At 35.6% G+C, this 23,329-nt stretch overlaps 1 protein-coding gene across 1 annotated transcript in view; it reads right to left on the reverse strand.

Moving 5' to 3' along the window:
- The window catches only part of NIPBL (Nipped-B homolog (Drosophila)), a 97,080-nt gene that overhangs the window by 69,761 nt on the left and 3,990 nt on the right, over positions 1-23,329 (reverse strand). Inside the window, exons 3-8 of the mRNA XM_010008754.1 lie at positions 23,074-23,204; positions 17,684-17,783; positions 14,649-14,800; positions 13,501-13,661; positions 9,775-9,868; positions 2-499 (exon numbers count right to left, since the gene is read on the reverse strand). Coding sequence (XP_010007056.1) covers positions 2-499; positions 9,775-9,868; positions 13,501-13,661; positions 14,649-14,800; positions 17,684-17,783; positions 23,074-23,204 — 1,136 coding nt within the window. The remainder of the gene's footprint in view (position 1; positions 500-9,774; positions 9,869-13,500; positions 13,662-14,648; positions 14,801-17,683; positions 17,784-23,073; positions 23,205-23,329) is intronic.

The raw sequence follows: 23,329 nt of genomic DNA on the forward strand, positions 1-23,329 counted from the left end.
TGTGTCTGTACCACAGGAGTTTGAGGTTGTTTTGCAGCAACTGAAGTGTTCTGTTGTAAAACAGGCACTTGTTGTGCCTGAAGGAAAGCTGTCTGTTCGTGCTGCGGCAAACACTGAGCAGCGTTTAGTGGGCGGTTAACATCCTGTGGAGTAACGGGTGTTTTAGAAGTCTGTCCTGGGTACTGCACATTAAAAGGAATATCACCCTCTGACACACTGCTGTTTTCCAAACCAGAAAGCATATCATCCTGCTGGTCCATATCCGAAGATCTTATACGAGAGAGTCTTAATGTAAGCTTAGTGGAGTCCTTGGAAGGAGAACTAATGATATCATACATTGCAGCTTTTTCAGTCTGGTCTTTTTCATCCTTGCCTAACTTCATTTTCTTTTGTTTCTTTTGCTTTCTTTCTGGAGAATCTAACAATATGTCTGGGGGAGCATCTCTAGGTGATGAATAAGGTGGAGGCTGAGATTGTTGGATTAAAGGTTGTCTTGATCCTAGAATAATAATTCAGAAAAACTGAACAGTTATGTTGTTTCATGTTTATATAAAAACACACTAAATATAACCTAAATAATTTTAATGTGTATTTCTCTATATATCTGTGTTCACATAGAGGTCTAAATAAGATTGGTAGGAAGCACATCATTCCTAGATCAAGATGTAATGCAGACAGCTGCAGCATATTTCCTAGAAATTTTAGCAGACCACTGCAGGTAGAGAAGGGATTATTTCAGAAAAGATGGAACAAAAAAATCCACCACCAGAAAAAGAATAAATAAGAATAGTACCTGCATGTTTAGAATATCAACTATTAGAAAATGGTCAAAGAGTGCACGCTGACTACAGAAATAGGAAAGATCAAAAAGATTTTTATTAAGGTTCAGTGGTGAAGACTTAATGATCGGTGTATAAGTAAGTACTAGCCATTTCAGCCACATATTTTTAACAGAAAAAAAAATCAAAACATACAAAATCTCTTTAACTTTGATTATAACAGTTAATTTCCAACTTTTTTCTTTTTTTTTTTTCCAAATTTTATGTTAACTCACTTTTATCTTCCCCACTCATCACTATCTCGAAAACACTACTTGTCTTAAGGCATTTTTCTACCACTCCTTGCCCTACCTCCCCCTTTTTAATGTAAACATATTAATTTTTACTTCAACATGCACTCATTTCAGGCTCTGAGTGTATCAGGAAAAAATTTTAAATAAGGCATGTTTAATTAAAAGCATTCTCCAATTAACCACATCTAAATTTTTTGTTCCTCAACTTAAACCAGCTCTCCATAACTGTCAGCCCAGAAGAATCTTTGAAAAACAGAGAGGCTTTTCAACCTGTCCCAATCATAATTTTGAGCTATATTTTTTTATTTAAAAAGGACTACTGGTATGAATCTAAAAAAAGAAGGAAAAAAAAGAAAAGTATAAGGCCAACCGCCTCTTGTTAAAGCAAACGTTTATCAGATTCCATTCATACACTGGAGATTACTCATCTTCAGAAAGCAGTGACTGAGATTACTAGTAGTCTGATTGAAGTCATCATAGGTCAGTACATGGAACAATTAAAAACTAATTGGAATACAGGTCCCCATGTGCTTCATTCAAGAAATACCATGAGAAAAGAATGCATCTTTATTCTGCAGCTTAAATTTCTGCCAGATATTTTAAGACATTTTAAGAATCATTAAGCAATGTACTGACCTGTAGATGAAAAAAATAATTGATAACTCTAGCAAAGCTTCAATTCACAAGAAAGGTGTGCCTTTACTGATAACTTCTTTACATAGACTACTATACTTACATTGTCTCCCTGGTACATTCTCTAAGAAGCACTATAACTTCAGTCAGTAGACACCAGGGTATGAAATGGACTTACCCTTTTTGACCATCAGCAATAACTCAATATTCTCCCAATAGCATCCAGAATGTTGGGAAGCCCAGTTCTGATTCACCCGAATTCTCAAGGTCTTTCCACTACTCTACATCCCCTCCTCAAATTAGATACCACACTCAACCATTAGTACTTAAGTCCTGGCTACACCCTATGAAGATCTTCATTTCCTTTCATCACAGATTTCCTACTCTTTTGATGCTTCCTCTCCCCAGTTACTGTCTCTTTTGGTAATTTATGAAATTGTCTTAATGTAAGGTACAGCAGAAATCTTTAGCTACTGATTTATTTTATGGTAATGATTACCACTTAGGAAATACTAGCTGCATTTTTGTTTCTATATATATTAGAGGCAGCTCAAAATTTCAAGAGAACTTACTGACATCTTATTCTTTAATTATCTCATAAATTGATACTTTTGAAGTTGCAACAATACAACATTTACTGGTTTTTAGAGTTACATTTCAAATAGAGGAAACATTTGAATCTCCCTTGTCCTAAACTTTTAAGTAAGTATGACAAGATTGTCCTTATTTGCTAATAATTTGGTATTTTTCATGTTGAAAAATAACATTTTAGCAACAGATAAGGTGGTTCTTTTTACCTTTGGGTAGACTTGAGGAGGTCAGAAGGATTTCAGTGCATTCCATGGAACATATTTAGAATACAGTAAATGAAGAAACAAAAGTAAAGTTTTGCCTCTCCTAGGCAGCACTACGAATAGCTAATTGAAAGCACCTTCCTCCTGAAGGAAATTCCTGAAAGGTGTTGATAGTAAACCCTATAAGGGTTTAAAGGATAAGCTGCTATTTTAAAAATACATGTTTGGGCAATAGCTTCACGTATTTAAGATGTCTAATGATGGTTAAGAATCTGGCAACAAGGACACTTAGAAGGTACAATGCCTCTATATTGAGGTGAAAAGAAATTGAAGATGATGCAGCATTTGGACAGTTTCACTCTATCACAGACATCAGCAGTTTCAAAGAGGTATCACACAATGAACACGTACCACATTCTGTTGGATGCATAGACTTTGGACAAAACATCACACATTATACAAAGAAAGTTTTGCCTATTACTGTGGAAGTTAGTCTGGAATATTTCTTATGGAAGAAGGCTTGAGCCAGTATTTGTCTAAGAATAAATCTCTCACAAGACTTGTTGATAACAGAAGAAATATTTTTGTGGAAAAAAATACAGACAAAAAAAGTATGATTTGTTTGCTGAACCAGTCAAGATTCCAAGGTTGAGAAGGATTGTTCTACAAAATCCTGTCAATGTAATAAGTCATACGATGATCTTCAGAAATAATCTGTGGGGATGAACTGAATTTCAGAAAATTATTTTAGAACATAGAAACTGTAGGCAGCTTTTGAATCTAAATCTAGGGCTGTGAAGTAATTCAGAAGAAACAAATCTGACTTTCTGTATTAATTCTTCATAGTACAATTAATAGAACTTTGTGTGGTCTCTTTTTACATGGCAGGAATATGTAAAACTTGTGAGGTAAAAAGAGATTCTCCCCTGATTTGGTAAGGTTGTTGCATCATTACTGAACAGAAAATACCAATGGTCGACCAGATAACACCAATTTAGCTGAGTAGCAGGCAACACCAAGAAGAAATGAGGCCACTACAAAGAACAAATATACCCATCAACAATACCTCCATAGTCTTTCATAACAGTCATCCTGACCACCCATGATAATCCTGGGACTGGCTCTCTAACTAGTTTTCCTACCGATACCTATTGGTAGATGGCACTGAGAACGGAAGAAATTTTATCAACTGTCACAGGAATTTGTAAACGCCTTTTTTTCTGTGATTCTTGGTAGATAGCTTATCAAATCCTTTATAATGCAAGAAGCAATAAAATGCATTGCACTGACAGTCACTTAGCCTTCTTAAAAATGTAAAGTTTCAAAACCACTTACTGCTTGTTTACCCCTGGTAATGGCTTCACTTGCTCATTTTGCATCAGTAACTTGGGTAGGAAACAAGTAAGCTTCTGTCCAGGAGAGTGCATACATCACTGACATGTTTTTTGTGCACTTTCTAATCACACCATAACACTCACATCTTATTTAAGTATTCATTATACTTTCTCTGATCATCTCTGAGCCTCTTCAGAGAAAAGATCACTTGCCTTTCAAAGTTGATGCATCAAAGTCACACCATTGATCACTTTCCCTATGGTGATCCACATAGTTAAAGAACAACTGTTAAAGTTACTAGGAACTTAGGATTCACAGCATACTACAGAATAAATAAAAAAAAAAATTAGCTTTCCACCTGCACAACAACTTTGAAACAGTCACTCAAAATAGTATCTTCATATTCCTCTCTTGCAGGCAAACAGTTGTTTGTTGGAGTTTTTTTGTTTGTTTCTTGTTGTTAGTTTTTTTTTGTTTTGTTTCCGTAAGCATGAAAGCTGGAAAAAACATTTAACAAAGACTAATGTCTAATTATATGACTAATACTTGGTTCACAGCACATTGCAGAGAAACCTCAGGAATGTTCAAGTGCTGTGCCGTTTTAAACCCACAGTAAAGTGATCCTTGCTACTCCAGGAGCACTTCTTAAGTGGTTATCAAATTGTTGTACAAACCTGGACAAAGCATTCCAGACTTTTTACTGTAAGTATTTGGAAAGTGAGGCTTTAAGGAATGCATATGTGTTACACGTGGATGATTAGACTTCCCATCTGAATAATTACACTGTAAATAAGTTCCTAAGGGAAGAAGCTGGAGAAAAGAACCAAAGCATTCATATTGCATTCATACTGATGTTTGAATGTTGGAAAAGCTGAGAACCTGGTGATGACTGAAACTCAGGAAAAAACTATTACCAAAACATTTTAAGAGATTGCAATTACAGAATGTAAATAGAAGTGCCTTATTTGTTTAATTGAATATGAACTTATTTACCACTTTCACATAAATGGAATGTTCGCATGAAAATGGTTATCAGACAAATTGACCCTTGAACTCTGGCTAAACTAATCTCAGTATTGGTAATAATTACCTTGAGAATATGCTCCTCCAGCAGTCTCAAAAAGGGAAAAACAGTCCCTTCAAAAGGATGGTAAAGGACTGCCCAGATTATTGCACATTGTCTGTATAATGTAATTACATAATAGAGGAACAATTTCTCTATAAGGATTGAGATACTAATAAAAAAGAGGAATTTCAAAGTGAATTTGTAAGAGTGTTACCAAATAATTCCATTAAGCAGCAGGTCTTGTGGATTAGAACACTGAGTGTCATGTCTGGAGTTTATAATGACTTTCTACATAGATTCTCGTAACAGGTTTACTAACAAGCTGAGGAACTATGACCTAGACAAAAATACTGTAAGATTGCAGTATACCCTTTTGCAAAACTGTGTTCATAGACTACCAGTTGTTCTTGGTACAAATAGATGAAGGCAGTAAAGGAGAACAAGTGCAGTTTTGCAGAGCACCGTCTTAAGAATAGTTGTTCAAATATTTGTCATTAATAAGTTCTTGCAGAACAAAATTGTAGTCTATTTTATCAATCTAGAGATCACAACAACTCTCAGTGCAAAGTCCTAGGGAGAGAGGCACAGAACTGCTTTTAAAAACAGGGTAAGAAATTACAATCTTCTAATATGAATAACCTTTTAAAACAAAAGAAATTCTGAAGAAGCACAGACTTCTTATTCATCTGAGAAAGTGCAACTGTAACAATATAAGAGGAAAAAGATAAGCTCTACAGAAAGACAGCAATATGTTTAAAACAAGCTGCAATATGACTAAATTATCAGCAAAGAGCAGCTGTATTCTCTTATATAACAGTAGTATAATACAAAGTTGCCTACGATACTTTTCTGACTACTTATTCACTTTAGTCTTCAGAGTCTGTATCTATGACTTAAGACAGTAAAACATCAAGACAAATACAGACCAATTAGATAAAAACAAAGATAATCAGAAGCTCAAGAAATGATGACTCATGTAAAGATGATAGAAAGACACCGTGCTGTTCAGTCTGTAGAAGACTATATTAGTGCAAGACATGATAACATTCTTTGATACAGAAATGACTATTATAAAAAAAGACATGAAATGTTTTTCCTTGCCCACTACAAAGAAATCAAGAAGTGTCATGACTAACTGCAACAAAAATTATTCAGGCTAAGCATTACGAGAAAAGCTCTCTAGCACTAAGAACCTGAATAGGTTGCATGGCAAGAGTAAGGAAAGTCCATTATTGACATTTTAACAAAAAAACTGATGTTATTTGGAGTGATAGTGCTACAGCTCATTCAACACAATGGTAAGAAGAAGCCCTCAAGTGCTTTCCTGCTGTATTTTCTAAAATCACAGAATCTTCCTCTGGCAATCTTCTGAAATTTTGTAGTAGCTATAAAGAAGCTATTATTACCTATTTTGATTAACCGACAATGTTGACATTAATTTTCAAAGACCCTACCTTAATTTAAAATTTAAACTTAAGGGGACAGCATATGAGACAGACATATAGGTACAGACTGTATTCACTTTCTACATAGTCTTCCAATGGTTTTCAGGGAGGAGTCCCATCACTTGCTCCCGAGCTTCAAATGCCTCACAAAAAAATTCAGCTTTGGCTATTCTAGCTTAGAAATACTGCATTCAGCAGTATCCTTGCATAAATAACTGAGACTTGAAGAAAGAAACGAGACAGAATGTTTATTTTGGTCCTGTCAGAAAAAAAAAAATAAAAAAAATCTTTGAATAAATTTCTTCCGTCTTTCTTTGGAAGGAAAGGAGATGAAATGATAATTTTTCTTATCAAGGACTTCTGAGAGTACTGAAGTCTTTACTACAGATTTGAGAGGATTCCTAGTTCTTCTTGCAACTCACTAAACATTCAGAGACCAAGTGTAGAGAAATCTCTGGACAAATCCTATAAATCCCTAGGAAAATAAAGGTAATCTTTCCAAATTTTTCAGAAAACCATCAAATACCTACTAAATATTTCTGAAGGAAATGCAACTTATTTCTGGAGAAGAGCTCAAAATTATATAGTTTCATAAAGGCTGTTGCTAGTCCTTAAAGATGTTGCCAAGGAGTTTATGGAACCGTATGGAAACAGGAATGTAAATGATATTAAGTCTTTTCTTTGGAAAGCAATGAGCTAAAAATACTGTGGAAAGCTTTCCATTACTAAAGGAAAAAAAAATAATTCTAAAGTTCCAGAGCTGTGGAAAAGGATTTTGATAAGTAATTGATCTTGGACAATGAAACTGACAGTATATTTTAAGATATCAACAAAAGGAAAATTCTCCATGCGACTTTTTCACAGATGAATTAATAGAAATAATATTTTTAAGAAAGTAGCTGTGGTAACAGATGATAGCATGAAAGAAGAGTCATTATTCTGTATTCACAGCTAAAAATACATAAAAAAACCCATAAAAAAATAAAGGGTAAAGACTATCCTAGAAATTCTAAATAAGACTTCAGCTGCTTTGGTACATTTACTGGAGCAGAAGTGCAGCAAAATTTTACTAACAGAGACATTTTACTCCAATAAGCAAGTGAACAACCAACAAAAAACCCAAATATAATTCCTGATAATATAAATATTTTCCTGAGTTGCAAATAAAATTTATTCCTCGTTTAGATTCCGTCAATCAGACAGCTACATTCAGTCTTACAGAAATTCAAGACTGTGCAATTGCATTCTCTCTGAAGCTCCAGAATTTCTTACTACTTCCACGTCAAAAGTACAGAAATGCAGCCTGTACCATTACCTCCGGTAATTGCCTTGAGTTTGTATGTTATACAAGAAACCTCATATATTATCCTTCCTAAGATCTCTCTGGACTGATGATGTCTAGTGCCATTATTTTTGTCCTGCCAAACACACAATTAAGTATTTTGCTAATTTTCTTCATGAAACCAAAGTTTCAAGGGCTAAGGAAAGTAACAAGAAGCCCAGTATAGATATTTGCTGTTTATTTATCACTGGAAACTTTGTCAGCACAACTTTCACCACGAATCATAGGGCAAAAACCTCACTGTCAGATCCCATGTTCTAAATAACACTAATAATCCACACCTCTTCCATCCATATCTAACATACAAGATTAGAGAGAGTAAAGATCTAGTAAGATTCTTCCAGTATTAAGAACTGGGTCTCTCAGTCAGTGCTCACTGATCTCTTTAAGAACGTAGCACCACTAGTAGCAGTATTTCAATTGTGTGCTCTATCAATGGGAAAGGTAAAGCTAACATAAACCAATAAGCTCCTCCAGCACTTTTTCAGCCACTCTAATGCTGAAACAATGAGCACTGTAAAATCAGATTGTTTTCTGAAACAATCTGAAAAGTTACACCTTCAAAACTGGTTCTGAGGCAGCCAATTGAAACAGCAGCAACTGCAACCAAAAATAAATGAAATATTATCTGGCTGAGTGGTAATCATTTATATGAGTGGAAGTAGCTTAGATTCGCAATGTTGTTAAACTGATAACCTCAACAAAGAGAGAAAACCAACCATATTTAGTCCTTGTCTCTTACATACATCTCACAACAAATCCTTTAGCACAAGGCCTCCTAAAATACTGATGGTACTGGCATGCTATACACATACTTCTCTTAATCCACTTGATCCACATCTCTTCTATCACAATATAGCACAGTATGTAGATACAGAAGATGAACCACAGAGATCATCTAAACATGACCACAGGATAAATCCATTAAGAAGGAACCTCAAGATGTTTTTAGCCTATCCTCATGTTCAAAGCAGGACAAGCAAGGCTACACCACATAGGGTTTTACCCAGTCTGATCTTGAAAAACTCCAAGGATAGAAAATGCACAGATTCCCTGGACAACTTCTTCAAATGCTCAACTGTCCTGATAGTGAATTTTTTTTCCCTTAGACCTTGTTAGAACCTTCTACTTCAATTTAAGTCCATTCTATCTCACCCCTCCTTCACAACAAGCCTGACTCAAGTCTTACTGATAACCTTCTCACAGGTATGGAAAGACTGCACTAAGATCCACCTCTGCCAAAGCCATCTGTTATCCAAGCAAGCAGCATAAGGCCAAGTGAAAGACCTTCACTTTCTCTGGAATCTTTCCTATATCCTGATATTCCTCTCCACCTAACTAATCACTCAGACAGAGTTTTGTTTTGGGCTAAAAAGAAGAAAGTACTGTGGCGTTTTTCTACAATTGCCACGTAAATACACAAGCACTGAAGAAGTAAACTAGCAAGAATATGCCCAAACCCCTATCTTGGTAAGTCTCATGTATCTCAGTCATTGCTTCTTACAGATAATATTAAAAACAGCCATATGCATTTCAAATTTTAGCATAATAAATTGTTTTGAGCACATTTTTTTCAGTTTCCTCTCAACTGACTGTTTACCCTATTCCTTCTCCACAGCTAAGGTTTTCAGGCTTTATTTATGCTATATGTATTAAGTTTATTGAACTACTTTTAATTTCATGTTCTTAAGATTTCATGAGTGCAATTAAGATAAGTGTTGCATCTTTTCCAACACTTTGGAGCTGGTTAAGAGTTCAATACTCGTAATGCTGCCTTTGAACCATTTCTTACGTAGATCAACTGAAAGCATTCTTATAAAGAATTCAGTCAACATTTTGGAAAGGATTTTAAATCCTTCTGTCCTCCATGAATTTGAGCTTTGTTTTGAAGGATGATTAGTCCATTTTCAGACCTTCAGAAATTTCATCTGGATCAGGGCTCAAAATAATTTTGTATCAAAAACATAATGACATACTTTCTAGGGCTATTTGAATAGAGAAGTCAGGAGGAATCACTAAATAACTCTTTCAAATCTGTTTTTTGAAACTGGGAAAAAATACATTGATATATATGAATGCTAGACTACCTTTAAGGGTTCCATCACTTCCAGCTGGAGAGCAAACTGACTGTGGTGACCTCAAGGAAAAAGATGCAGCATTCCTTATTGAAGGATCGCCATCCTAAAGTGACAATGATAAAAAATTATCATTATGAATATAAACACTTGAATAAATAAAGACTGAAATTAGTACAAATACTGAGAAAATTAATGGGATCAAGAAGTATACAAGAAATATTAGAAAAGTATGCATTTTCTTTATTTTTTTTTATAATTTAGATTGCTATTAGACTATTATGTAGGCAATATTTCAAAACACAATTGGCTCTAAGACAAACCTGTAAACAGAACATGGACACAAAAATAAATATATGTATATATCTTCTAGCTAACTAAGAACTTCTGGTTTACACTAAGATTCAATTTAGAACTTTTTTGTTATAAACACTCACAGTAAAGAGCTGAAAAGCAGACACATGACTTCTATACAATACCAGTGGAAATAAATTAAACACAAAATATAGATTTTTAAAACAAACACTGTATTTTTTCACTTAAACTAATCTTACTTTTACAGTTAAACAAACACTTAACATGGTAAACAAGTTCCCCAATCTTCTCAGATTTGCACAGAATAATATGCCTCAATGGAATTAATAACTGTTGACAAATTTACTAATAATATATCACTAGTTACAATGTAATGATGCCCGTGTTCTATCTAAGAATGTAAATGTGTCTTACCTTACCCTCACACTATCTTAAAACTACACATGAAACTCACTATTCAAATTCCCATGCAATGGTCTACATAGCTTTTTCATTGTTTTCAGGCAGCCCTCTGCTGGTCACGACTGTACTTACTCATTCAATGCCATAACTAGATTTAATCTTCTATAGAACAGTTTTTCCCATTTTTAGCACCGTGTTTTATGTAACATCTACGGCAATGTTTTTGGAAACAACAAACTAACAACCTTTATTTCTACGATGAGACAATATCTATGATTATAAACAAACTGCAAAAAGTCCATCTTTTAAAAAGTAAAATCCTACAAAGGAAGTCTCCAAACAAGTTCCAAGGTAATTAAATCTATTTCCTAATTAAAGCAGTTATTTCAGTAGCTAAAATTCTAATGTAGCTCCTATTGAAGTATCTAAATACACACAGTTCTTTAAAAAAACACTTTTTTTTTTTTTCCAAACCTGAATGATGTGTCTGATAAATACCTTTTATCCTTCTGACCAATTTCAACCCAATTAATAGAAAGTTACACGGCTCAACTGTAATTATGTTTTTACATATCTGTATGAAAAAAAATCAGCACCCAGTCACCCGATAGTAAATTACAAAGCTAAATTGGTATTTCAAGGAGATAGAAGCCTGCAAGTAGATACTCCCTTGAAAAATCCATATACCTAGCTGTAGATTAGACAGTGTACATGTTACACCTTGTGAAAGCATAGTTGACAATGTTTAGGGAAAAGGAAATAGTTTGAAATTTATGGCTGACAGTGCATACCAGTCAATGAATATAAATCTGCAAGAAACCAGACTTCATGAGTTACACCATCCATAGGCACTTAGCAATTTTTTTCTTCCCATACCACAATGAATTGAACATGCTGCGCTATATAAACACTTTTGCTACAGTGCTTGCAAAGAGAGTTGTTGCCAGCATGTGTACAAAAATGAAATACTCAGATCAAATGCAATAAAAATAACTGTATCTTAAACTTGTATCTTCTTATTCTAAGTCAAAATTAATTAACTTCCTGAAGAGTTACTCATTTATCTTCTACACTGAAATTATGAAGATTATTTTTTTCAAACTTATTTATCTTACCCTCCCCCCCAAAAAAAAAATTGGAAAAAAAAAAAAAGCTTGGTAATTTTTTAGCATATATGTTTTATTAGGACAGGAGGGGTCCTTTGCCCCTGATTGCCAAAGATGTAGGCAAAGGTTACTTTTATTACATTGACTACAGAGACTAACTACGTAGTTGACCTTCCAGGTATACATGCCATTCCTACTGTAGTCGACAAATTTTTGAAAGTCTTCGTGTGTAGTTGCATACTTCAGAACTTCATCAAATTGTTACATATAAGAACAAACTTATATTCTAGAAATGCATGTTCTCCAAAAAAATTGTCCTTGAAATCAAGTGTACATGTACTGAGCGTTTAAGGGTATACTTCCAGATTCTGTAGAATCCTATATCCCAGATACACAATATTGTGAAAATATATGCATTTTTTAAAGTAATAAAATCCTAGAACTAAGAAAAACAATTAAAAATTAATCTAAGTTTTAAAGCTTTGTGATTTAATAGTCCTCCTTCATACCTATATTTGCCAAAGGTCACACTGCTTCTGAAAAGGCTGAAACACTATGATTGAGCCTATTATTCATATGTAGATGCAAAACTTTAATTAATTCCAATTATTCAAACTGTTTTCTGCAATATAGCTTTTTAAGGGTATTACAAATAAAATAAATGTAAACACATAAGCTCCTTTAAGAAAATGCACAAAGGGATAAAGGTGCAGGTTTACAATGTTTGCTACTTTTTACCTTTAGTATTTCTCCAATTAAACCAACCAATGAGGGCATAATTTATGTTTTCGTTGTCTGTTTTGGAAAAACATCTGGTGATTGTGTATTATGATAGATTCCTTCATTGTAACGCTCTCTAGTTTAAGATTTTACTTCTTAGCTAATATTTCAACCAGCAAAATTCTTGCATTTAAACAAAGACAACAGACTTAGGGAGCCTGATGTTAACAGTATATTTGTCGAATACAACCCTTTTTTCTTCCATAAACTAGTTTAGTAAGACAGGAATTGCCTACAGTTCTTGTAAGATAACTAACACAAACAATCACAAAAAAACCCAAACCCAAAACAAGCAAACAAAACCCACAAACCTGCCCCCAAAACACAACAACAAAAAAACCAAACCAAGAGACCTACTTGCCACCATATTTTGATTAAGAAAATAAATTGAAACTTAATGTTCTCTCCTTAAGAGCTGGTAAGAGATTGTGTGCCAAACTAGTAAATGGAGAATCCCAACAAGCTTAATTCACAGAATTTGATGCTCATTATTTACAAAAATTAATTAATAGTTAAAAGAACATGCAGGAGAAAGCTGGGGATTTTTCCTTTAGATTCAAGATTTCAGAAGGAATTTGTCCCACATGAAATAAAGTCACTAAGGAAAAACTTCTCTAAAAGAAACCAGGCCTTAAAAGCTTATAATAGACTAGTAAGAATAAATGTCTATAGGAATTCTTGGCTTTGACAACACTACAATGCTACCCAGTAGCCTATTCAAATACATCATCTACCTGACAGTTGCCAGGATATTCAGAGAGGCAAGTTAACTATACACCTATTTAGAATCATGTATTGTTTGCATCAACATATTGATAAAGTAATTGCGGAGACTGCTCCTTTAAAATAAACTCACTCACATACTGGATTATGATAGGATTTTTTTACTTTTCCTAATTTAATCAGAATGAGTGTTACTAACACTTCTGAAGAAAAGATGTAAAAAAAAATAAAAACTCACACATTAAAGTTGCAGGCTTGAGTATACACATCCAAAATTGCAATATACTTTCAGCGTTTGTATACATCAACAACAACATAGTAAAATAACAGACTTCTACAGCAACTAAACACATACTTGCTTTATCATAGTAAATATTTGCTTTATGAGAATAAACTGATTTAGATTACATACATCACTACTTAGTCTGTGCACCATCTGTAGGTAGTCTTCATTTGAGCCATGTCTAGAATTATCAGCATGGTGATTAGCTGAATTTCCAGACAACTGACTTGAAACTTTATTTTCATGGAGATTCCTCATCCCAGCTGTAACAATGGGACTGGATACTGAAGCTGAAAATACAAAACAGGTAAGTAACTATAATCATACATTCACAAACTCATCAAAACTCAGAGGAAGCACTGCAACAGTGAATATTAATGAGCTGGATGCAAGAGGTCTGAAATGTGAACAAGAATTCAACTTTTTGATTGAATCCTTTTGCCACAAATACTCTGAATAAAATTAGGTATCTAAGATTTTAATTTTCAAGAGAATTTCATACCTAAATTCCACTACAAATTAGCCAAGTTTCTCTCCACATCTATCCAAATTACAGTCAGTATTACCTTTATTAACTTCCAAGGTATTCATGAGACATAAAACAGTACATATAAAATAGCTATACATACATATTCCAAGCACAATTTTGACTTGAAAAACAACTATTTAAAAGAATCCAGTAAGAATTCTACTTACTAACAAAAAATTGCCTACATAATTTAACAGTATTTATGTTGGTTTTAGGTTTGATGTAGATTAGAAAAGGGAAAAACAAATGAATTAATTCATTTTTCATGTATGTGTCATATTTGCCAGTTACTGCATACCTTGAGTATAATTCTAGTCAATTTAGGATTAATCTAGTCAACACTATAAAGGTTTAGTAAGGCTAAATAATCTGGCAGCAAAATTTATATTACAGTGGCAAAAAAAGAGGCTTTTGCAAGTACAGATAAAGGAAGGTCATAGCTAACAGAAGTTTTTTCTTTTGATAGTTTTTCTGTTGTCATGTATACATGACAACTATGTAGAATGAACGTACACAGGGAAGCAATGTGCTGAAGATATGTTTTATTCTTTCTTCTTCCATTTTTAAAAAATAAAGTATATACTACCACTCTTTACAAGTCAAGAAAGCAAAGCTTAAACATACCTGCAAACTCAAAGATTTGCCTTAAGTGAGTGACTCCTTCAAAGAAAGTAGAAAGTTATGAAACATGCACATGAAGGTAAATCTGACATGAGACAGGAGAACAAAACAAACATCACAAACTTACCTTGCTGCATCTGAGGATGTGGTGTATAACTTGGAGGATGTGAATATGGCATGTATCCTGCAGGGCTTTGAGGAGCATAGGGACTAGGCACTGGACTGTTCTGTTGTGCCAAAAATCTGTTAGCAGAGCTTGTCTGTGGTGGCACAAACCGGCTAAAATAAAATAAAATAAACTTTTTTAAAGCTGGAAAAGCAAATTTAGACAAACTTATTATTTCTTTTGGAAGATATTTTAAGAACATTAAAAATTATTTAACATACAAAATTCCAAAACAATCAAGAATTTCCTTCAAAAGTAGTATTTTAAGCTTCCTGACTTCAGTGACGACTTCGGAGTGACAGCTCAGGTACTGCATTAGTAAAAGTAAAGAATGAAATAAAAAGCATTCCTAAAGCCTTCACCTCAGGAAGGGGAACAATGCCACAAATACATGTTCAAAAAATAAGATCTGCGATTTCCCAAGTTTGGAAGTTTGATTGAAAATGACAGCTAAATTTTAATTAACAGCTAGGTCACTAAGATTAGCAAGGAGCCATCTACTCTAAATATTCTTTTTACAGAATCACAGAATGTCTTCCATCAGAAGAGATGTTCAAGAAAATCTAGTCCAACCTTAGACCTAACACCGCAAGCTCACCACTAAACCCTGTCCCTAAGTACCAGGTCCACATGCCTTTTAAGTAACTCCAGAGATGGTGACTCCACCACTGCCCTGAGCAAACTATTCCAAACTTGATAACCCTTTCAGTGAATAAATGCTTCCTAGTATCTAACCCAAACCTCCCCTGGAGCAGCTTGCAACTGTTCCCTCTGGTCCTATCACATGTTACCAGGGAGAACAGGCTGTCCCCCTCATCACTCCAACCTCCCTTCAGTTAGTTGTGAAGAGCCATGAGGTCTCCCCTCAGCCTCCTCTTCTCCAGACTAAACAACCCCAGCCCCTCAGCCACTAGTCATAGGACTTGTGCTCTAGGCCCTTCACAAGTCTTGTGGCCTTTTTTTAGACATGCTCCAGCACTTCTATGTTCTTCTTATAGTGAGGGGCCCAGCACTGAATACAGGAGGATGATCACCGCCTACTCCTGCTGGCCAGTGTTCCTCATACAAGCCACAATGCCACTGGCCTTCTTAGCCACCTGTTCGCACTGTTGGCTCGTATCTAGTCAATTATCAATCAGTAGCCCCAGGTCCTTTTCCAAACTGCAGCATTCCAACCACACACCAGTTCTGTAGCTTCCCATGGAGTTGTTATGACCCAAGTGCAGGACCCAGCACTTGGCCTTGTTGAACCCCATACAATTAACCTTGGCCCACCAATCTAACCTGTCTAGGTCCCATTGTAGTACTTGGTGTTGTCTGCAAACTTACTGAGGGTGCACTCAATTCCTCAATTCCTTCATCCAGATCATTAAGAAACATATTAAAGCAAAAAGGCCCCAGTACTAAACCCTGGGGAAAACAGTCAGATTTAGCTTTGTTAATTACAGAATCACCGACTCACCAAGGCTGGAAAAGATCTTTAAGATCATCAAGTCCAGCCTATGACCAACACCACCACATCGGCTAGACCATGGCACTAAATGCCACACCCAGCTTTTACCTGAACACATCCAGGGACGGTGCCTCCACCACTTCCCTGGGAGTCCATTCCAATGTCTCATCAGCGTCTCCATGAGGAATTACTTCCTAATATCCAATCTAAACCTCCCCTGGTGCAGCTTGAGGCTATGCCCTCTTGTCTTACTGCTAGTTGCCTGGAAAAAGAGCCCAGACCCCACCTGACTACAACCTCCCTTCAGGTAGTTGAAGAGAGTGAGAAGGTCCCCCTTGAGTCTCCTCTCCTCCAGGTTAAACAAGCCCAGCTCCCTCAGTCCCTCCTCTGAAGACTTTCCCTCCAGTCTCTTCACGAGCCTCATTGCTCTCCTCTGGACCTGCTCCAGCACCTCAATGTCCTTCTTGAAGTGAGGGGCCCAGAACTGGACACAGTACTCAAGGTGAGGCCTTACCAGTGCTGAGTACAGGGGGAGAATGACATCCCTGCTTCTGCTGGCCACATTATTCCTGATACAAGCCAGGATGCCACTGGCCTACCACACTTTGGGCCCAGCCATCCAGCCAGTTTTGTTTTGTTTTTTTTCCATTGGAAGAAAAAGCGAAGTATTTAATCCAAGCATTTTGCAAGGATTTCAAGAAGACTTTATAATACTCACTATAATATTAAAAATTCAAGCATATTTCTTCAATATCAGCTTTAGACATAAAAGTAAAAAAGTGTGCCAATTTCTGTGCAGATACAGAGTATTTCATTTACCAAAACAAATACAGTACTTTGAAGTGAAACATGAAATAAGTTTATTTCAAAAACAACATATAATAATTTAACATAAAATCTGCTAAAGCTCAGTAACGGTGCTGACACTACATAAAGAATCCTTTCCTCGAGTCCAGAGTACTTTATTAATATTACTAAAGGCCTGGGTTGTAGGTACATGTTACTTGACAACACCTGAAAGCTAAACAAGAACCAGAAAGTTGACAAGGATGCTGCTAAAAGACTGGCCAAACTTCCCCTAAGTGGTCTTTTGTATTAACTGTTACAGCAGCACTCAGTGCTTTTACAAGCCTTCGTTCCCTGTCTACTGTCACACTGGTACAGTTACACATGCTGGAACACATCAGCCCCTTCTCTCTAATCCTCCTGACACCAGTCTCAGCCTCTGACACAAGCCAGAAACAGCTGGAGGGGTGACAGGAGGCAGAGGGACTCCTTGGTATAGGAAAGAAACTTTGCCAAAATTATGGGAGGGAGAGAGAGCAGAGAATCATGACAAATCCTTACAATACAAGGATTAATTCATTGACAGAAAGATGTTTCTTCATCAGCTGGAGAAACTCAGCTTGCTGTCAGACAACTGCAAAATTTGTCTTGACACTCATGCCCTTCCATTCAAGCACTTGCAACAAGAATGGCCTGTAAATGCAGAAAGAATTTGCAGTTTGCTGCCCCTCCCACTCCGTTTAGAAGAAAGCATTACCTGGAAGGGCTATGTGAGATAGTGGTTTGTTGGTAATTGGAAGATGCAGGACTACCACGCATGGAATTCTGAGAAATATTAAATTGTGGCATCATCATCCCTATTAAAAAAAAAGATAGTAGCATTACTTTACATGCATTTCCTTTTCAATCAATGAGGTCTCCTATTTCAGAAATTATTACATAAAAAGAAGACATTATAAACTTTACAGACATTCTTGCCCCACAACTGTTAAAAACATTAGAAATTACTGAAGCCATAGAAGATGTCAATTTTACATAATGACATTAAAAAGCATTCCCTGGAGCAGTGTTAATTCAGTTAAAAATACTAACAGTAGTTTCTTACACGGTTCCTTAGAGCATCCCTAGCCAAAACCTACTAGTAAACTGGAACATTTTACAATAGACCCTGTATTTCACACCCTAATCAGGTGTGCACGGTACTCATTGTGCCAATAAGTAAAAGACTTTGAAACTCCACAACTCACACAGAAAACTGCCCATGTTTTACAGGAAGTACAGCAAACAATCATCTCCAGCTGAGTGATGCAAACTATTCTTTCAGCTCCCATAAAGCCTTAATAGTTCCTTTCTACCCAGGGACAAAAGTTTTCTACTCTAAATCCACTCTGCTTATAAGGAATATTATCAAAGAACGTGCTGAAATATTTCAACTACAAAGAAGAACCAATATCCCAACTCTAGGCTTCCATCCGCTGTAAGCCCCACCTTCCGCCCCACCCAGTCATGCTTCAGAAATTCTGCAGTTGTACTAGCTGGCAAGCCACAAACGTGCCTTTGATACAGGTATAAAGTATTCCCTACAAACAGCATGACACTGGAAGTTGAACTGGTGCAGAAATTCAAACATTAAAATTAATTTTAAGGTATTTTAAGGACAGAATTGAATGCCTTGAAGCTAAAAGTGTTAGAATTCACATGCACACTGCAGCTTGGGAAGCTGCAGCAAGTGATCCACAGCCTTTGGTAAAAACACGAGTAGCACAAATACTTTAACCCAAAGGTTGGATAGAAGGTTGACAGAAGTCCCCGTTTCAGAATGCTTGGGAGCTGTTGATCCTTGAAGTGCTATCACAAATTTCCGTTACTGCAATATTCACACAAGCAAAATTATTTTCAGAAATCCTCCCTGTTACCCTCTTTTCCCCTCTCCAGCAGAGTTGTGATAATCCCCCAGGAATGCAGCGTTACTACCTCCTGGTAGGTGTGAAGTGTTGCATTCCATGTATATTAACACAGGAAAACTAGCCCAGAGCAGGAGTAAAAGTCCTTGGTATGCTGAAAAAAAATGATCAAGAGACCTTCATACTCCACTAGAGAGGACATTTCATTGTCCCGAGTAACCGAAGAGGCTTCACAGCTCCTGCAAAGTTTGCTTAGAAGGCCACTGTTTGCATTGCACAATTAAGTGAGGAGGAAACTCGGGATTTTGTGCTGGAGGCAGTGCTTGGAGTACTCACTGACCTCCCACCATCACTCTTAACGCAGCTAAGTACAGTATTTTAGACAAACTAATAGCCCTTAATGTTAACAGAGGGAAAGCTGACAGAATGAGCCCACATAAGCATGAACTACCCAGATAAAGTTTTATTTTATGCTTACAGCACAGACAGCACTTTTGAAACATTTTTTAAATAATCTATGTAGCTCCTACTCCCTGAATTTAAAATGTGTTTTGAACTACAGATGTGACAGTTTTTGGTTTAAAATAATGGGAGAAAATACATAAATGAATCCATTTTAAATGCCATTAAAAAACCGTGTAACTATTCTGTGACAGACTGCTCCCACCTCTCTCTGTTGCTGGAAGGATGGGACATGGGGAGGTACATTCTAAGTAAGGTAAAGAAAATATAAAAAACCCAAACAACAAAAACCAACCAAAACTCTAGAGTCTCCAAAGTTTTCAGACAGATAACATGTATGCCTGGTAATGATGTAATGAGAAAGTAGGGAAAATAAGCCCCATTTAGCCTAAGCAGAAGCTGAAATTAAGTCTTTGGCCATTAGCACCAAAATATTTTGTTGGTACATTTTTACATCATAGTCTTATCATTAAGCAGCGGATTTATGGCTCCACTGTACATTTCCATACCTTCAATACTTCAGAATTTCTTTTAAACACAAGCTTAATTTTGAATGTTGCTAATGTTAAGGTTTGAGAAATCATCACTGCACTAGTAACTACTAGTAATTACTAGAATGAGTTTCCTTAACACATGCTCTCAAGTCTTGACTGTAATTTTTTTGCTTAGTAGAAAGTGGCACACAGAAATCTATTTTAGCATTCCTACTAAATGCCAAAGGATGCACTACATAAAAAGATGCATAAGATTTTAATCCCCCTAAATCCACAAGTTCTAATAAATGCCTTAAAGCGATATTAAGTCCTTCCTAAACCCTAAGGGATGCTATGAATACTAACTTCTTGCAATAAACTATTTTAGCTAATCTTCCAACACCTATCTTGAAAAATGAAGCCAGAGTATTCATAGGGAAAATAGAAAAAAAATATTATTATACCTGAAATTAAGTAAAAATTTCATTTTAAATTAAAAATCATAAAGAAATCCACTTTGCTCACACACTACAAGATGGAGGACAGATATAGTTGCAAGATGGCACCCAGAATTTTCTATGGAATTTGATGAAAAAGTGCTAAAAAATATATTAACATTTGGCCTGACATTGCATGCTGATATAACTCAGTCTGTTCAGACAACCTGGTAACAGAAAACATTCTTTAAAAACTAACTAAAAATGTAATCTAAAAATCTAAGCTCTATAAAGCTGGTTTTGACAATGGGACTGTTCTCAAAAGACAGGGAATAAGAGTTGGAATGTTGCTGCTACATTACCTGAAACTAAGTACACCAGTAAGTGTCCACAAAACACATCATTCTTGCACTGTTTGTTCTTCCTAACTAAAACCAGTAACTTCTCTAGACTTAGTGCTGAACTACAGATCAATAGGAACTTGTGAAAAAAATACCAGCACAGAATTCTCTGTTCGTGAATTCACTAGAACTCAAAACATTAGTTCATTTTCTGAAGATGCCTTTATCACCTGACAAATTGTACTGAACCAAGAATTTTATTCCGTGTTTAATGTAATTCTTTAGCCAGGATATCTTCCTGTTCTTGCATCAGAAATGAAGGCAAGGAGAAATAATTTTAATTCACTTTTTCCACAGAAATGCTGGAGCTGACACTCAAGGTGATCATGGTGCAGAGGCGCACTTCAGGCTGAGTAAATAGACAGAGGGTCCTGCTGCCTTCATTCCCTCTCAGTTGTGGGCATTACAAATACTGGGTCACAATACCCAGTGCTGACTGCATTGCATGTTGGATTCAACAGAAGATGGAAGGACAATACTCAGAAGGAAGACAATAAGGAAAGCAGAAAAAAATAATTTTAAATACTATACAAGATCCTAAACTTCATTATTCTAGCCTGCAAAACACACTACATAGTATCTCTACCAAACCCCTAATTGTTCTACAAATCAGCTCTAAAGAGATTGCAAAATCTGTTGAGAAAGCCAAAGTAAACCCAAATTTTTATGCCCCAATACATCAAGATAGGGGAATGGAACTGAATGGGACACAGTAGAAAATAATTAGGCTATCAAAGTTTACCATGATCTACCTTGAAGATCCAGTTATTTCCAGTTAAGAAGTGTGACCTTTTTCTACTAAAAATAAAGTCACACTTCACCTAGCTTTCCCAAACATTCATTTCAGGGCCCTCTTTCTCCCAACATACACAGCTATGCTTTTCCCCTCTTCACTTTTTCTTCCCAGTTTTCAGATTTCACAACTACACTGCAATGCCTGCACTTGAACATGTATTCAGAATTATATAAAATAAAATTAAATAAAGTCAAATCTCTTCTGGTCCTCTGAAACCATGGTGTTACTTATTAAAATAACATCAAGTATTTTTTTGAGCTTAATGCTGGATTATTATTATTTTTTTCTGTACTAATATCTTCCTTCAGGCATAGGCCAAAGCATATTTTTAAAATACAGTAATGCTTTTCTTTCATTAAGGATTATTTTTAATCTACTGAATCAAGCTTCTTAAGTGTTTCTTCCTGAGAACCACAGTATTAGCAAAAACTAGAAAGAAGTAAAATAGCTTTGTCTTCCTTCTTCCAAAAGCACCTGCTGGAACAGAAAAATTAAAAATTATGTCTCTGCTTTTTTTTTTTCTTTTTGCACTGGTGAAAAATTTATTTTATTCTAAAAAACTGTTGGAAAACTCTAATTCAAGTGTATGCTCTCTGTGGGACCACTCTGCAAGCTGACAGAACAGTTAGAACTCTTCCCACACTTTGAAAAATACTCTACCACAACTACCACTAAACACAGATTCTGGAGACTTTCAGAGATTAAATTTCAGGATATATATAAAAATATATATCCAATGAACTTAAAAACACTTATCACCACCCTTCATATCTACATGCCAGGAAATTTCTGTATTCTTTCAAGAAACATTACGTGTTCTGACCGTAGTGAGTTCTTTTCAATACCGTATGGCTTTTTACTCACTAACCTAGGTGAATGAACTTAATTATCTCATTTTATTGTTTTTACCTCTCCAAAACACCCTACATTTTCATCCTCTGTGGACTCCAGCAACACTTTTGCCTGTATCTTTGCAGTGCTAGCAAAGGTTTATCCTCACACTGTGGAAACTCTGGAAATTCTCTACTCATTCAATAGTTTGGTGTTTAAAGAACATTCTGCAGGTGCAAGTCTCCAGATCTACAAGTGGAATCTGCCCAATTAATCCTTTCTTTAGCCTCCCTCTTTCTTCATCTTTGCTTTTCAGCAGTATACCTCAGAGGAGAATCAGCTGTCAAAACAGTAAAATCTGTAGAGCATTGCAAACTGCTGAGATGAGGAATGGAAGGAAGTAGCTGTTAAGCATGGTTCTTTCTATCTTATTCCTTACCCCAGAACTATTAAGTATAAAAATTATACTGTAATGATACAGTATAACAATACAGATTTTCAGTAAGATAAAGGCCTTTTAAAAAAACTTCAATTATTTTCTAAGACAAATATATGAACCTAAAGAAATTAAAATAAAATTATTTTAAAATAAAATCCAACTACTCTTCCCAGAGATTAAATTTTGCAATGAAATTAAGCATTTTTTACAGAAGTACCTGGTAGGTTTATTCCAACACAACTGCTCTTAGAAGATGTCATGGTACACAGCTTTATATCACTATCAAATACAAGACAAGGCATAAATATCACAGTTGTGCTCCATACATATTTGCAGTTAGTATCAGTTCCCTAAACTTACAGAACAACATAAAATGCAATCAATAAATAATAAAAAATCCTTACCGCTTTGTACCCCGTATCTGTTTTGCATGCTTTTCTCCCTGAAAACATTAGGATTCCTTGCCAGGATAGCCTGCAGCAAGACTGGTATATCTCCCTCTGGATCATCACTGCCAAGGTTATCTTTCAACTCTCTGCAATTGTGGAAGTAAGCAAATAAAGAGGCAAATGCATTTTCAAATTATAAGAAACCGTGAGTCAAGTAAAAAAAAAAAAAAAAAAAAAAAAAACAAAACAAAAAACAAACACCAAAATAAAA

This window comes from Chaetura pelagica, unplaced genomic scaffold (assembly GCF_000747805.2).
Source record: "Chaetura pelagica isolate M959 unplaced genomic scaffold, ChaPel_1.0 scaffold31, whole genome shotgun sequence".
Classification (NCBI taxonomy): Eukaryota; Metazoa; Chordata; class Aves; order Apodiformes; family Apodidae; genus Chaetura; species Chaetura pelagica.